General features: G+C 45.0%; 1 protein-coding gene across 3 annotated transcripts in view; it reads left to right on the forward strand.

Annotated features, from left to right (window-relative positions):
• usp32 (ubiquitin specific peptidase 32) overlaps positions 1-15,983 on the forward strand; it is a 105,582-nt gene that overhangs the window by 28,300 nt on the left and 61,299 nt on the right. For all 3 annotated transcript variants that reach the window (XM_082966797.1, XM_014163631.3, XM_014163633.3), the window contains exon 2: positions 1,430-1,557. In XM_082966797.1, the coding sequence (XP_082822923.1) occupies positions 1,430-1,557 (128 nt within the window). The remainder of the gene's footprint in view (positions 1-1,429; positions 1,558-15,983) is intronic.

Consider the following 15,983-nt stretch of genomic DNA (forward strand, 5'->3'; position numbering starts at 1 on the left):
TGTGAGAGCACTGAGTGCCGCTGCCCCTGCAGTCATAACTCTGTCGTAACAACCTAGCAGGCAGGAGAAGTATTGATGACCTGCAGTGTCAGTGTTGCTGCTGGCTGACTGGGCTCAGCAGACCTGGACTGCGCAGCTGGCTGACTGGGCTCAGCAGACCTGGACTGCGCTGCTGGCTGACTGGGCTCAGCAGACCTGGACTGCGCTGCTGGCTGACTGGGCTCAGCAGACCTGGACTGCGCTGCTGGCTGCTCTGGGCTCAGCAGACCTGGACTGTGCTGCTGGCTGACTGGGCTCAGCAGACCTGGACTGTGCTGCTGGCTGCTCTGGGCTCAGCAGACCTGGACTGTGCTGCTGGCTGCTCTGGGCTCAGCAGACCTGGACTGTGCTGCTGGCTGCTCTGGGCTCAGCAGACCTGGACTGTGCTGCTGGCTGACTGGGCTCAGCAGACCTGGACTACGCTGCTGGCTGCTCTGGGCTCAGCAGACCTGGACTCTGCTGCTGGCTGCTCTGGGCAAAAGTTGCCTGTAGACAGAATCTACATCCCAAATGGCACCCTATTCCCTAGGACTTTGGTCAACTGTCGTGCACTAGGGAATGGGGAACCATTTGGGATGCTGCCCGTGACACCAATACGATCAACTTACTCTCCCCAAATTCCCCTTTAGTTTAAGACACCTTTGTCTTTAGCCTGATGTTAATTGGCTCAGGACACCTTTGCCTTTAGCCTGATGTTAATTGGCTCAGGACACCTTTGTCTTTAGCCTGATGTTAATTGGCTCAGGACACCTTTGTCTTTAGCCTGATGTTAATTGGCTCAGGACACATTTGTCTTTAGCCTGATGTTAATTGGCTCAGGACACCTTTGTCTTTAGCCTGATGTTAATTGGATCAGGACACCTTTGTCTTTAGCCTGATGTTAATTGGCTCAGGACACCTTTGTCTTTAGCCTGATGTTAGTTGGATCAGGACACCTTTGTCTTTAGCCTGATGTTAATTGGCTCAGGACACCTTTGTCTTTAGCCTGATGTTAATTGGCTCAGGACACCTTTGTCTTTAGCCTGATGTTAGTTGGATCAGGACACCTTTGTCTTTAGCCTGATGTTAATTGGCTCAGGACACCTTTGTCTTTAGCCTGATGTTAATTGGCTCAGGACACCTTTGTCTTTAGCCTGATGTTAATTGGCTCAGGACACCTTTGTCTTTAGCCTGATGTTAATTGGCTCAGGACACCTTTGTCTTTAGCCTGATGTTAATTGGCTCAGGACACCTTTGCCTTTAGCCTGATGTTAATTGGATCAGGACACCTTTGTCTTTAGCCTGATGTTAATTGGCTCAGGACACCTTTGTCTTTAGCCTGATGTTAGTTGACCCTCTTTAATTTTCTCTTCCCCTCTCCCCTGCTCTCTCTCCTTCCCGCTCTCTGTAGTAACTGATGTGGAGTTGAAGCGGCTGAAGGATGCCTTTAAGAGGACCAGCGGCCTGTCCTACTACATGGCCCAACAGTGCTTCTACAGAGAAGTACTGGGAGACGGAGTCCCTCCGAAGGTTGCAGAGGTACAACCCAGAACATAGACACACCGTAACCATATTTACACGTACATACTACCGCAATCAGCACGACTAACCGGTGTGTGTGTGTATATAGCCTCGCTGCTGGGTTTTTTTCACTGTCTTTTTCACTGTTGTTTTTATTTATTTACTTGCCTATTGTTCACCTAATACCCTTTTTGCTCTGTTGGTTAGAGCCTGTGACAAATAAACTTTGATTTGATTTAGAGGGGAATGATGGAAACCAGAAGTGCTGTCTGTGGAATTTGAGTCCCCCTGTAATAAGGGTTACTAAACCAGGAGTCTGGGGTTGTGTTCCAAATGGAACCCTATTCCCTATAAATGGAACCCTATTATCTATTAACTGGAACCCTATTATTTATGAAATGGCACCCTATTATCTATGAAATGGCACTCTATTATCTATGAAATGGCACCCTGTTCCCTATGAAATGGCACCCTCTTCCCTATGAAATGGCACCCTCTTCCCTATGAAATGGCACCCTCTTCCCTATGAAATGGCACCCTCTTCCCTATGAAATGGCGCCCTATTCCCTATGAAATGGCGCCCTATTCCCTATGAAATGGCACCCTCTTCCCTATGAAATGGCACCCTCTTCCCTATGAAATGGCACCCTATTATCTATGAAATGGCGCCCTATTCCCTATGAAATGGCACCCTGTTCCCTATGAAATGGCACCCTGTTCCCTATGAAATGGCACCCTGTTCCCTATGAAATGGCGCCCTATTCCCTATGAAATGGCGCCCTATTCCCTATGAAATGGCGCCCTAGTCCCTATAAATGGCGCCCTAGTCCCTATAAATGGGCACCCTATTCCCTATAAATGGCGCCCTATTCCCTATAAATGGGCACCCTATTCCCTATGAAATGGCACCCTATTCCCTATAAATGGCGCCCTATTCCCTATAAATGGGCACCCTATTCCCTATGAAATGGCACCCTATGAAATGGCGCCCTATTCCCTATAAATGGCGCCCTATTCCCTATTAAATAGGCACCCTATTCCCTATGAAATGGCGCCCTATGAAATGGCGCCCTATTCCCTATAAATGGCACCCTATTCTCTATTTAAATGGCCTAAAGAAAGAATGAGCTCATTAGAAAGACAGAGATGGATCATATCCCTTAGACATGGGCATCAACATGTCCCCTGTGTTTCCTTTACAAGCATCTGCATGACATTACATTGGCATGAGATGACATGACATAACATTGGGTTGACATTAGATGACATTGGGTCCTAGATCCATTCATTGAGGCTTCTTCAACTCGGAGTGGTCATGCTTTCAGTCTATTGAGATTGACCCTCAGTCATTTGTGTGCATCCCAAATGGCACCCTATTCCCTATACAGTAGTTCACTATATAGGGAATATGGTGCCGTTTGGGATGCTGCCCATTGTAGCTGTGTTAGGGTGACCTCAGTGACTCGTGATATAAAGTCGTTTTAGACTATTCCAGTTCATACTGTAGCTAGCTTGTTTAATGCTTTTCCCCAGTTGGTTGTTAAATATTTCTAGTTCCACTTTCCAATCAGAGGCTCTCTCTTCCTGCTCTGGTTTCTGTCCAGTTAGGCTGTAGGAGGAACTACCCATACTGTCAAAGGACTATTCCCAATTACACACGTGCGCAAACACGCACGAAAGCACGCGCACCCAAACGCACGCACACGCAAACACGCACTAATGCACACGCAAACACACAGATGCTACCTGACTGACTTTATCAGTGACTAAACACTAATTGTGTGTGTGTGTGTGTGTGTGTGTGTGTGTGTGTGTGTGTGTGTGTGTGTGTGTGTGTGTGTGTGTGTGTGTGTGTGTGTGTGACAAAGTCAGTGACTGGGTCATCAAGGCTGACTGACGTAGGCCTGTTCTGCGGTGGACATTGTTTGAGGAAGTGAAATAAAATCTTTGGCCTGTGTTCACAATAGTAACCCAACCCTTAGGGCTTGGTGTGTGTCATTCCATGGAAACAGTCTTGGCGACATTCAATCAAAGACCTTTTTAGATCTGCAAAAAATACATGTTTAGCTCAACATACTCAGCAGCAAGTAATCAAAGTTAAAAGTGCAATATGCAGAAATCGCTCTGCCATTTCCTGGTTGCAAAAAATGTGAATACTGCTCCAAATTTCAGTTTGTGGCAAAACAAGCAATGTATAGTCTAGATAATCATTGTACCAAATAAACTGCTGTGAATTCGTTTTTTAGTTTTTCTTTACATATTGCAGCTTTTAAAAGTCTAAAAATAAAACGTGTTAATACCAACACCTCCGCTCCCCCTCCAGCTGGCCCAGGAAACCTGGGTATTGACTTGGATTGAAAACAGCTGGCCCAGGAAACCTGGGTATTGACTTGGATTGAAAACAGCTGGCCCAGGAAACCTGGGTATTGACTTGGATTGAAAACAGCTGGCCCAGGAAACCTGGGTATTGACTTGGATTGAAAAGGGCACTTGGTCTCTCCTGCTTGATTGTTAATCAATAGGCTAGTAGAAGGTTGTGCTGGCTTACTACAGGAGGATTTAAAACGTCACGTCTTCCCAGCAGAGTCTATAGATAGGCACAGTCTGCATCCTAAATGGCACCATATTCCCTTGTTATAGTGTACTACTTTTGACCAGGACCCATAGGGAATAGGGTGCCATTTGGGACATAGCTATAGTGTTCAGACAGGCAGGAAGGCAGACATTTTTATATTTGACTTTTTTACCAGCGAGACAGCAGCAAGTCAGATTCACTCTGAGATTTTAAAGGGCCTCAGCTGTACGATGGTAGTAGACAGAGAGGTTCAATGGAGGAGCTCCTATTATACTGAGTGGTGCTGCAACCCCGTCCTTCGCTAGTTTTATTTTTACATGTCTGCTTCCCACAACAACGTGTGATTTCAGAGAAAGTGGGACATTTTATACCTAGCTGCTCAAAAAGGCTGTGTGGGTGTGCTGTGTGTTGAGTGTTTAACTAAGGAGTGTAGTGGTAGTGTTTGGGTCCATCAGGCAGTAGACTCCGGTCAGGGCTGTTAATCTTGTGCCAGTGGCATTAGGAGACACTCCAGCTATGTCCATCACTAGGTCTGACAGCAGGGCCCGGCAAGGGGCCACTCGTCACTGTGGTTAGTGGGACCACAGGGCCCGGCTAGGGGCCACTTCGTCACTGTGGTTAGTGGGACCACAGGGCCCGGCTAGGGGCCACTTCGTCACTGTGGTTAGTGGGACCACAGGGCCCGGCTAGGGGCCGCTCGTCACTGTGGTTAGTGGGACCACAGGGCCCGGCTAGGGGCCGCTCGTCACTGTGGTTAGTGGGACCACAGGGCCCGGCTAGGGGCCGCTCGTCACTGTGGTTAGTGGGACCACAGGGCCCGGCTAGGGGCCGCTCGTCACTGTGGTTAGTGGGACCACAGGGCCCGGCTAGGGGCCACTCCGTCACTGTGATTAACACACAGTCAGGCCATACATTACCATACACATCATCATCATCAGGATCTCGTCATACATTGTTGTTAATGTTTGGCATCCTTTCCCTGGTAATCCAAATGTTGCGAATCCAATCATTTATTTTAATTTTTTTATTATTTTATTTAACCTTTTATTTAACCAGGTAGGCCAGTTGAGAACAATTTCTCATTTACAACTGAAACCTCACCAAGATAAAGTAAAGCAGTGCGACAAAAACAACAGAGTTACACATGGGATAAACAAACGAACAGTCAATAACACAATAGAAAAATCTGTATACAGTGTGTGCAAATAAAGTAAGGAGGTAAGACAATAAATAGGCCATAGTGGCGAAGTAATTACAATTTAGCAATTAACACTGGAGTGATAGATGTGCAAGTGGAAATACTGGTGTGTGTGAAAGAGCAGGGGGAAAAAAACAAAAACAAATATGGGGATGAGGTAGGTAGGTAGGTAGGTAGTTGGATGGGCTATTTACAGATGGGCTATTTACAGATGGGCTGTGTACAGCTGCAGCGATCGGTAAGCTGCTCTGACAGCCGATGCTTCACGTTAGTGAGGGAGATAAGTCTCCAACTTCAGTGAGTTAAAAAAATGTGTGTATATGTATGTGTGTGTATATTTTCAATTCTTTCCAGTCATTGGCAGCAGAGAACTGGAAGGAAAGGCGGCCAAAGGAAGTGTTGGCTTTGGGGATGACCAGTGAAATATACAGTTGAAGTCAGAAGTTTACATACACTTAGGTTGGAGTCATTAACTTGTTTTTCAACTTCTCCACAAATTTCTTGTTAACAAACTATAGTTTTGGCAAGTTGGTTAGGACATCTACTTTGTGCATGACACAAGTAATTTTTCCTGCAATTGTTTACAGACAGATTATTTCACTTATAATTCACTGTATCACAATTCCAGTGGGTCAGAAGTTTACATACACTAAGTTGACTGTGCCTTTAAACAGCTTGTGAAATTCCAGAAAATGATTGCATGGCTTTAGAAGCTTCTCATAGGCTAATTGACATCATTTGAGTCAATTGGAGGTGTACCTGTGGATCTATTTCAAGGCCTACCTTCAAACTCAGTGCCTCTTTGCTTGACATCATGGGAAAATCAAAATAAATCAGCCAAGACCTCAGAAAAAAAATTGTAGACTTCCACAAGTCTGGTTCATCCTTGGGAGCAATTCCCAAACACCTGAAGTTACCACGTTCATCTGTACAAACAATAGTACGCAAGTATAAACACCATGGGACCACGCAGCCGTCATACCGCTCAGGAAGGAGATGCGTTCTGTCTCCTAGAGATGCACGTACTTTGGTGCGAAAAGTGCAAATCAATCCCAGAACAACAGCAAAGGACCTTGTGAAGATGCTGGAGGAAACGGGTACAAAAGTATCTATATCCACAGTAAAACGAGTCCTATATCGACATAACCTGAAAGGCCACTCAGCATGGAAGAAGCCACTGCTCCAAAACCGCCATAAAAAGCCAGACTATGGTTTGCAATTGTACATGGGGACAACGATTTGTACTTTTTGGAGAAATGTCCTCTGGTGTGATGAAACAAAAATAAAACCTTTTGGCCATAATGACAATTGTTATGTTTGGAGGAAAAAGGGGGAGGCTTGCAAGCCGAAGATCACCATCCCAACCGTGAAGCACGGAGGTGACCGCATCATGTTGTAGGGGTGCTTTGCTGCAGGATGGACTGGTGCATTTCACAAAATAGATGGCATCATGAGGCAGGAAAATTATGTGGATATATTGAAGCAATATCTCAAGACATCTGTCAGGAAGTTAAAGCTTGGTCGCCAATGGACAATGACCCCAAGCATACTTTCAAAGTTGTGGCAAAATGGCTTAAGGACAACAAAGTCAAGGTATTGGAGTGGCCATCACAAAGTCCTGACCTCAATCCTAAAGAAAATTTGTGGGCAGAACTGAAAAAGCATGTGCGAGCAAGGAGGCCTACAAACCTGACTGTTACACCAGCTCTGTCAGGAGGAATGGGCCAAAATTCACCCAACTTATTGTGGGAAGCTTGTGGAAGGCTACCCAAAATGCTTGACCCAAGTTAAACAATTTAAAGGCAATGCTATCAAATACTAATTGAGTGTATGTAAACTTCTGATGCACAGGGAATGTGATGAAAGAAATAAAAGCTGAAATAAATAATTCTCTCTACTATTATTTTGACATTTCACCTTCTTAAAATAAAGTGGTGATCCTAATTGACCTAAAACAGGGAATTGTTACTTGGATTACACGTCAGGAATTGTGAAAACTGAGTTGAAATGTACTTGGCTAAGGTGTATGTAAACTTCCATCTCAACTGTACCTGCTGGAGCACGTGCTACAGGTGGGTGCAGCTATGGTGACCAGTGAGCTAAGATAAGGCGGAGCTTTACCTAGCAAAGTCTTATAGATGATCTGGAGCCAGTGGGTTTGGCGACGAATATGTAGCGAGGACCAGCCAACGAGATCATACAGGTCGCAGTGGTGGGTAGTATATGGGGCTTTGGTGACAAAACGGATGGCACTGTGATAGACTGAATCCAGTTTACTGAGTAGAGTGTTGGAGGCTAATTTGTAAATTACATTGCCGAAGTCAAGGATCGGCAGGATAGTCAGTTTTACGAGGGTATGTTTGGCAACATGAGTGAAGGAGGCATTGTTGCGAAATAGGAAGCCGATTCTAGATTTAATTTTGGATTGGAGATGCTTAATGAGTCTGGACGGAGAGTTTACAGTCTAACCAGACACCTAGGTATTTGTAGTTGTCCACATATTCTAAGTCAGAACCGTCCAGAGTAATGATGCTAGTTGGGCGGGCGGGTGCGGGCAGCGATTGGTTGAAGAGCATGCATTTAGTTTTACTAGCGTTTAAGAGCAGTTGGAGGCCACGGAAGGAGTGTTGTATGGCGTTGAAGCTCGTCTGGAGGTTAGTTAACACAGTGTCCAAAGAAGGGCCAGAAGTATACAGAATGGTGTCGTCTGCATAGAGGTGGCTCAGGGAATCACCAGCAGCAAGAGCGACATCATTGATATATACAGAGAAAAGAGTCGGCCCGAGAATTGAACCCTGTGGCACCCCCATAGAGACTGCCAGAGGTCTGGACAACAGGCCCCCCGATTTGACACACTGAACTCTATCTGAGAAGTAGTTGGTGAACCAGGCGAGGTAGTCATTAGAGAAACCAAGGCTGTTGAGTCTGCTGAATACGTATTAATACGCTCTGATTAAGGAAGCCTATATAGCATAGTAAGTGAGTTGTGAGTCCAGAATAGGCAGTGTGTTGACCACATCTCAAAGCTTCTTCTCCTTTTCTTTCTATCTCAATCACTTTGTCAGCGCTTATGCTGCTATGTACAACAGAAAGGGCTGACTTATGCTGCTATGTACAACAGAAAGGGCTGACTTATGCTGCTATGTACAACAGAAAGGGCTGACTTATGCTGCTATGTAAAACAGAAAGGGCTGACTTATGCTGCTATGTACAACAGAAAGGGCTGACTTATGCTGCAATGTACAATAGAAAGGGCTGACTTATGCTGCTATGTACAACACAAAGGGCTGGGCTGTAGCCAGCGTGAGTAGCTTGCTTTGAAAGGACATGTTTTAGGTCTATACATTAGTCTTTATGGCAGTGTTTCCAGAGTGTAATTCATTTAGGACTTCACTGTCATGTTCAGGTGAAATGTGTCCCAAAGGAAAAAATAATTTGCAGCTATTGCAGTGTCCTAATATAGGTGTGTGTGTGTGTGTGTGTGTGTGTGTGTGTGTCCTCTCTCTCTCTTTTAGTGGTTCAGTTTGTCGTCTTGTCATATTCATTTTGGCCTGCCAATATTTGCGCACATGACCTGGTTCCTAAGAAAGTTGAATGTGTGCATAATCATGTTAGATAATATGCAGAACATGTCCTCGGGAAGTTGAAATATGTTGTCAGGGCATGGTTCAGGCCAAGCAAGCAGAGAAAAGCCAATATTAAAGTGTCTAAATATACGGGCTTTGAATAAGTAAATTCTACTACCAATACTTGTGCATTTAAAAATGATACTCAAAATTAATAAGAAATGTTAATTTAAAACATCTAATGAAATATGACAGTATTAAGGTGTTATTTTGAGGGTGCTTCTGTTTGTACCGTGACAAACTGACACAGCCACTGTGACTGCCACCGGCTGGCTGTGAGACCAGAGAGACCACTGCCACAGGCTCTCCAGCACGCCCCAGGCAACCAGGAGGCACGACAATTGCTGGCAAGAGGGACGCCTCCCAGTCACACACACCACAACCAGGGCAGAGGTAGACGGCCATTGGGGGGGGGGTCCCTGTCTGCTCTGACTATCGCACACACTTGAATCTATGCTATCGTGCCCAGAAACCTGCTCCTTTTACTCTCTGTTCCGAACGTGCTAGATGGCCAGTTCGTATAGCCTTTAGCCGTACCCTTATCCTACTTCTCCTCTGTTCCTCTGGTGATGTGGAGGTTAATCCAGGTCCTGCAATGCCTAGCTCCACTCCCACTCCCCAGGTGCTCTCATTTGTTGACTTCTGTAACCATAAAAGCCTTGGTTTCATGCATGTTAACATTAGAAGCCTACTCCCTAAGTGTGTTTTACTCACTGCTTTAGCACACTCTGCCAACCCGGATGTCTTAGCCGTGTCTGAATCCTGGCTTAGGAAAACCACCAAAAACCCTGAAATCTCCATCGCTAACTATAACATTTTCCGCCAAGATGGAGGGGGCGGTGTTGCAATCTACTGCAAAGATAGCCTGCAGAGTTCTGTATTACTATCCAAGTCTGTACCCAAACAATTCAAGCTTCTACTTCAAAAAATTCACCTTTCTAGAAACAAGTCTCTCACTGTTGCCGCTTGCTATAGACCTCCCTCTGCCCCCAGCTGTGCCCTCGATACCATATGTGAATTGATTGCCCCCCATCTATCTTCTGAGCTCGTGCTACTAGGTGACCTAAACTGGGACATGCTTAACACCCCGGCCATCCTACAATCTAAGTTTGATGCCCTCAATCTCACACAAATTATCAATGAACCTATCAGGTACAACCCCAAATCCGTAAACACGGGCACCCTCATAGATGTCATCCCAACTAACTCGCCCTCCAAATACACCTCTGCTGTTTTCAATCAAGATCTCAGCGATCACTGCCTCATTGCCTGCATCCGTAATGGCTCTGCGACCAAACGACCTCCCCTCATCACTGTCAAACGCTCCCTAAAACACTTCTGCGAGCAGGCCTTCTTATTCGACCTGGCCGGGGTATCCTGGAATGACATTGACTTCATCCCGTCAGTAGATGATGCCTGGCTATTCTTTAAAAGTGCCTTCCTCACCATCTTAAATAAGCATGCCCCACTCAGAAAATGTAGAACTAGGAATAGATATAGCCCTTGGTTTACTCCAGACCTGTCTGCCCTTGACCAGCACAAAAACATCCTGTGGCGTTCTGCATTAGTATCGAATAGCCCCTGTGATATGCAACTTTTCAGGGAAGTTAGAAACAAATATACACAGGAAGTTAGAAAAGCTAAGGCTAGCTTTTTCAAACAGAAATTTGCATCCTGTAGTATTAACTAAAGTTCTGGGACACTGTAAAGTCCATGGAGAATAAGAGCACCTCCTCCCAGCTGCCCACTGCTCTGAGGCTAGGAAACACTGTTACCACCGATAAATCCACTATAATTGAGAATTTCAATAAGCATTTCTCTAATGCTGGCCATGCTTTCCACCTGGCTACCCCTACCCCGGTCAACTGCTCGGCACCCTCCACAGCAACCCGCCAAAGCCCCCACCATTTCTCCTTCACCCAAATCCAGATAGCTGATGTTCTGAAAGAGCGGCAAAATCTGGACCCATACAAATCAGCCGGGCTAGACAATCTGGACCCTCTCTTTCTAAAATTATCTGCCGAAATTGTTGCAACCCCTATTACTAGCCTGTTCAACCTCTCTTTCGTATCGTCTGAGATTCCCAAAGATTGGAAAGCTGCCGCGGTCATCCCCCTCTTCAAAGGGGGTGACACTCTAGACCCAAACTGCTACAGACCTATATCTATCCTACCCTGTCTTTCTAAAGTCTTCGAAAGCCAAGTTAACAAACAGATTACCGATCTTTTCGAATCCCACCGCACCTTCTCCGCTCTGCAATCCGGTTGCCGAGCTGGTCATGGGTGCACCTCAGCCATGCTCAAGGTACTAAACGATATCATAACCGCCATCGATAAAAGACAGTACTGTGCAGCCGTATTCATCGACCTGGCCAAGGCCTTCGACTCTGTCAATCACCGTATTCTTATTGGCAGACTCAATAGCCTTGGTTTCTCAAATGACTGCCTCGCCTGGTTCACTAACTACTTCTCAGACAGAGTTCAGTGTGTCAAATCGGAGGGCCTGTTGTCCGGACCTCTGGCAGTCTCTATGGGGGTACCACAGGGCTCAATTCTCGGGCCGACTCTTTTCTCTGTATACATCAACAATGTCTCTCTTGCTGCTGGTGATTCCCTGATCCACCTCTACGCAGACGACACCATTCTGGATACTTCTGGCCCTTCTTTGGACACTGTGTTAACCTCTTACATCTAGATGTTCCGCTAGCGGAACACCTGCTCCAATATCCAATGATGGGCGTGGCGCGAAATACAAATTCCTCTAAAATCCGAAAACTTCCATTTTTCAAACATATGACTATTTTACAGCATTTTAAAGACAAGACTCTCGTTAATCTAACCACACTGTCCGATTTCAAAAAGGCTTTACAGCGAAAGCAAAACATTAGATTATGTCAGCAGAGTACCCAGCCAGAAATAATCAGACTACCCATTTTTCAAGCTAGCATATAATGTCACAAAAACCAAAACCACAGCTAAATGCAGCACTAACCTTTGATGATCTTCATCAGATGACAACCCTAGGACATTATGTTATACAATGCATGCATGTTTTGTTCAATCAAGTTCATATTTATATCAAAAACCAGCTTTTTTACATTAGCATGTGACGTTCAGAACTAGCATACCCCCCGCAAACCTCCGGTGAATTTACTAAATTACTCACGATAAACGTTCACAAAAAACATAACAATTATTTTAAGAATTATAGATACAGAACTCCTCTATGCACTCGATATGTCCGATTTTAAAATAGCTTTTCGGTGAAAGCACATTTTACAATATTCTCAGTAGATAGCCCGGCATCACAGGGCTAGCTATTTAGACACCCACCAAGTTTAGCACTCACCAATATCAGATTTACTATTAGAAAAGTTTGATTACCTTTCCTGTTCTTCATCAGAATGCACTCCCAGGACTTCTACTTCAATAACAAATGTTGGTTTGGTCCAAAATAATCCAGCGTTATATCCAAATAGCGGCGTTTTGTTCGTGCGTTCTAGACACTATACGAATGGTAAATAAGGGTCGTGCGCATGGTGCATTTCGTGACAAAAGATTTCTAAATATTTCATTACCGTACTTCGAATCATGTCAACCGCTGTTTAAAATCAATTTTTATACCATTTTTCTCGTAAAAAAGCGATAATATTCCCGACCGGGAATCTGTGTTTCGGCAAATAGAGGGAAAAACAGAAAGACTGGAGCGGCCAGTGCACGAGCCTAAGCCCTTTGTCCTCTGATAGACCACTTAGCAAAAGCGCTCGTGTGTTTCAGCCAGGGCTTTGAATTACGTCATTCAGCTTTTTCCCGGGCTCTGAGAGACCATGTGAGCCGTAGGAAGTGTCACGTTAGAGCAGAGATCCTTTGTAATGGATAGAGATGGCAAAGAGGTTCAAGAAATGGTCAGACAGGGTACTTCCTGTACAGAATCTTCTCACGTTTTGGCCTGCCAAATGAGTTCTGTTATACTCACAGACACCATTCAAACAGTTTTAGAAACGTTGGAGTGTTTTCTATCCAAAGCTAATAATTATATGCATATTCTAGTTTCTGGGCAGGACTAATAATCAGATTAAATCGGGTACGTTTTTTATCCAGCTGTGAAAATACGGCCCCCTAGCCATAACAGGTTAACTAACCTCCAAATGAACTTTAATGCCATACAACACTCCTTCCGTGGCCTCCAACTGCTCTTAAATGCTAGTAAAACCAAATGCATGCTTTTTAACTGTTCGCTGCCCTCACCTGCCCGCCCGACTAGCATCACTACTCTGGACGGTTCTGACCTAGAATATGTGGACAACTACAAATGCCTATGTGTCTGGCTAGGCTGTAAACTCTCTTTCCAGACTCATATCAAACATCTCCAATCCAAAATCAAATCTAGAATCGGCTTTCTATTTCGCAGCAAAGCCTCTTTCACTCACGCCGCCAAACTTACCCTAGTAACTTACCCTAAACCTCGACTTCGGCGATGTCATCTACAAAATAGCTTCCAATACTCTACTCAGCAAATTGGATGTAGTCTATCACAGTGCCATCCGTTTTGTTACCAAAGCGCCTTATACCACCCACAACTGCGACCTGTATGCTCTCGTTGGCTGGCCCTCGCTACATATTTGTCGCCAGACCCACTGGCTCCAGGTCATCTATAAGTCTATGCTAGGTAAAGCTCCATCTTATCTCAGCTCACTGGTCACGATAACAACACCCACCCGTAGCACACGCTCCAGCAGGTATATCTCACTGGTCATCCCCAAAGCCAACACCTCCTTTAGCCGCCTTTCCTTCCAGTTCTCTGCTGCCAGTGACTGGAACGAATTGCAAAAATCGCTGAAGCTGGAGACTTACATTTCCCTCACTAACTTTAAACATCAGCTATCTGAGCAGCTAACCGATCACTGCAGCTGTACATAGTCCATCTGTAAATAGCCCACCCACCCAATCTACCTACCCCATCCCCATATTGTTTTTATTTACTTTGCTGCTCTTTTGCACCCCAGTATCACTACTTACACAACATCATCTGCTCATCATCATCTGCTCATCTATCACTCCAGTGTTAATCTGCTAAATTGTAATTATTCGCTACTATGGCCTATTTTTTGCCTTACCTCCTCACGCCGTTTGCACACACTGTATATAGACTTTCTTTTTTTCTCTATTGTGTTATTGACTGTACGGTTGTTTATTCCATGAGCCTACCTGGTTAAATAAAGGTGAAATAAAAAAATAAAAACAAGTGTTTTTAATTGTTGGTCATCTGTTCCGAGGAGTTCACACGCATAGTAGAGACACTGAGGGGACAAAAAATTAGGAACACCTTCCTAATATGAAGTTGCACCCCCTTTTGCCCTCAGAACAGCCTCAATTTGTCAGGACATAGACTCTACCAGGTGTCAAAGCGTTCCACAGGGACGCTGGGCCGTGTTAACTCCAGTGCTTCCCACAGTTGTCAAGTTGGCCATTCTTGTTACACACGGGAAACTGTTGATTGTGAAAAACCCAGCAGCGTTGCAGTTCTTGACACTCAAACCTGTGCGCCTGGCACCTACTACCATACCCCGTTCAAAGGCACTTCAATATTTTGTCTTGCCCATTCACCCTCTGAATGGCACACATACACAATCCATGTCTCAATTGTCTCAAGGCTTAAAAGTCCTTCTTTAACATGTCTCCTCCCCTTCATCTACACTGATTGACGTGGATTTAACAAGTGACATCAATAAGGGATCATAGATCTCACCTGGATTCACCTGGTCAATTTGTCATGGAAAGAGGTGTTCCTAATGTTTTGTACACTCAGTGTATATGTGTCACAAATGTAAGCAAGTTTTGAAATGATTAAATGTTTTAGTAAAATATATCTGGTTGGGATTTTTTGCGATCAGTTTACAGTCTACAAATGATGTATAATTATGTTCCTACCACCTGACCGTCCACACAAAAAGAAAATGGACCCTCTGCTTAATCTAGTTGATAACACCTGATGTAGGGTATAGGGTGTTAATTGGAACAGACATTGGATCTGTGTCTATTGGCGTTTGTGTCTGTGTGTTTGTATCAGGCCTGGGCAATTCTTTTCCATGGAGGGCCACGTTTAGAATATATTTTTGTGTGTGCGCGCTTATGTCTTATGGGTTAATACAGTACAGGACCAGAAGTATGTGGACACCTGCTCATCCAACATCTCATTCCAAAAATCATGGGCATTGGAGGCTGCTATAACAGCCTCCACTCTGCTGGGAAGGCTTTCCACTAGATGTTGGAACATTGCTGCTATAACAGCCTCCACTCTTCTGGGAAGGCTTTCCACTAGATGTTGGAACATTGCTGCTACAACAGCCTCCACTCTTCTGGGAAGGCTTTCCACTAGATGTTGGAACGTTGCTGCTACAACAGCCTCCACTCTTCTGGGAAGGCTTTCCACTAGATGTTGGAACATTGCTGCTATAACAGCCTCCACTCTTCTGGGAAGGCTTTCCACTAGATGTTGGAACATTGCTGCTATAACAGCCTCCACTCTGCTGGGAAGGCTTTCCACTAGATGTTGGAACATTGCTGCTATAACAGCCTCCACTCTTCTGGGAAGGCTTTCCACTAGATGTTGGAACATTGCTGCTATAACAGCCTCCACTCTTCTGGGAAGGCTTTCCACTAGATGTTGGAACATTGCTGCTATAACAGCCTCCACTCTTCTGGGAAGGCTTTCCACTAGATGTTGGAACATTGCTGCTATAACAGCCTCCACTCTTCTGGGAAGGCTTTCCACTTAGATGTTGGAACATTGCTGCTATAACAGCCTCCACTCTTCTGGGAAGGCTTTCCACTAGATGTTGGAACATTGCTGCTATAACAGCCTCCACTCTTCTGGGAAGGCTTTCCACTAGATGTTGGAACATTGCTGCGGGGAAACATTCAGTGTCAACAATAGAGAATCAGGAAGGGGGCAAAAATACTTTTTCACGGCACTGTATACATATACACACGTATATGTGTATACAGTATACACAGACCTAATATCCCAACATCAGTGCCCCACC

Source organism: Salmo salar, chromosome 20 (genome assembly GCF_965601325.2).
Source record: "Salmo salar chromosome 20, fSalSal1, whole genome shotgun sequence".
NCBI lineage: Eukaryota > Metazoa > Chordata > Actinopteri > Salmoniformes > Salmonidae > Salmo > Salmo salar.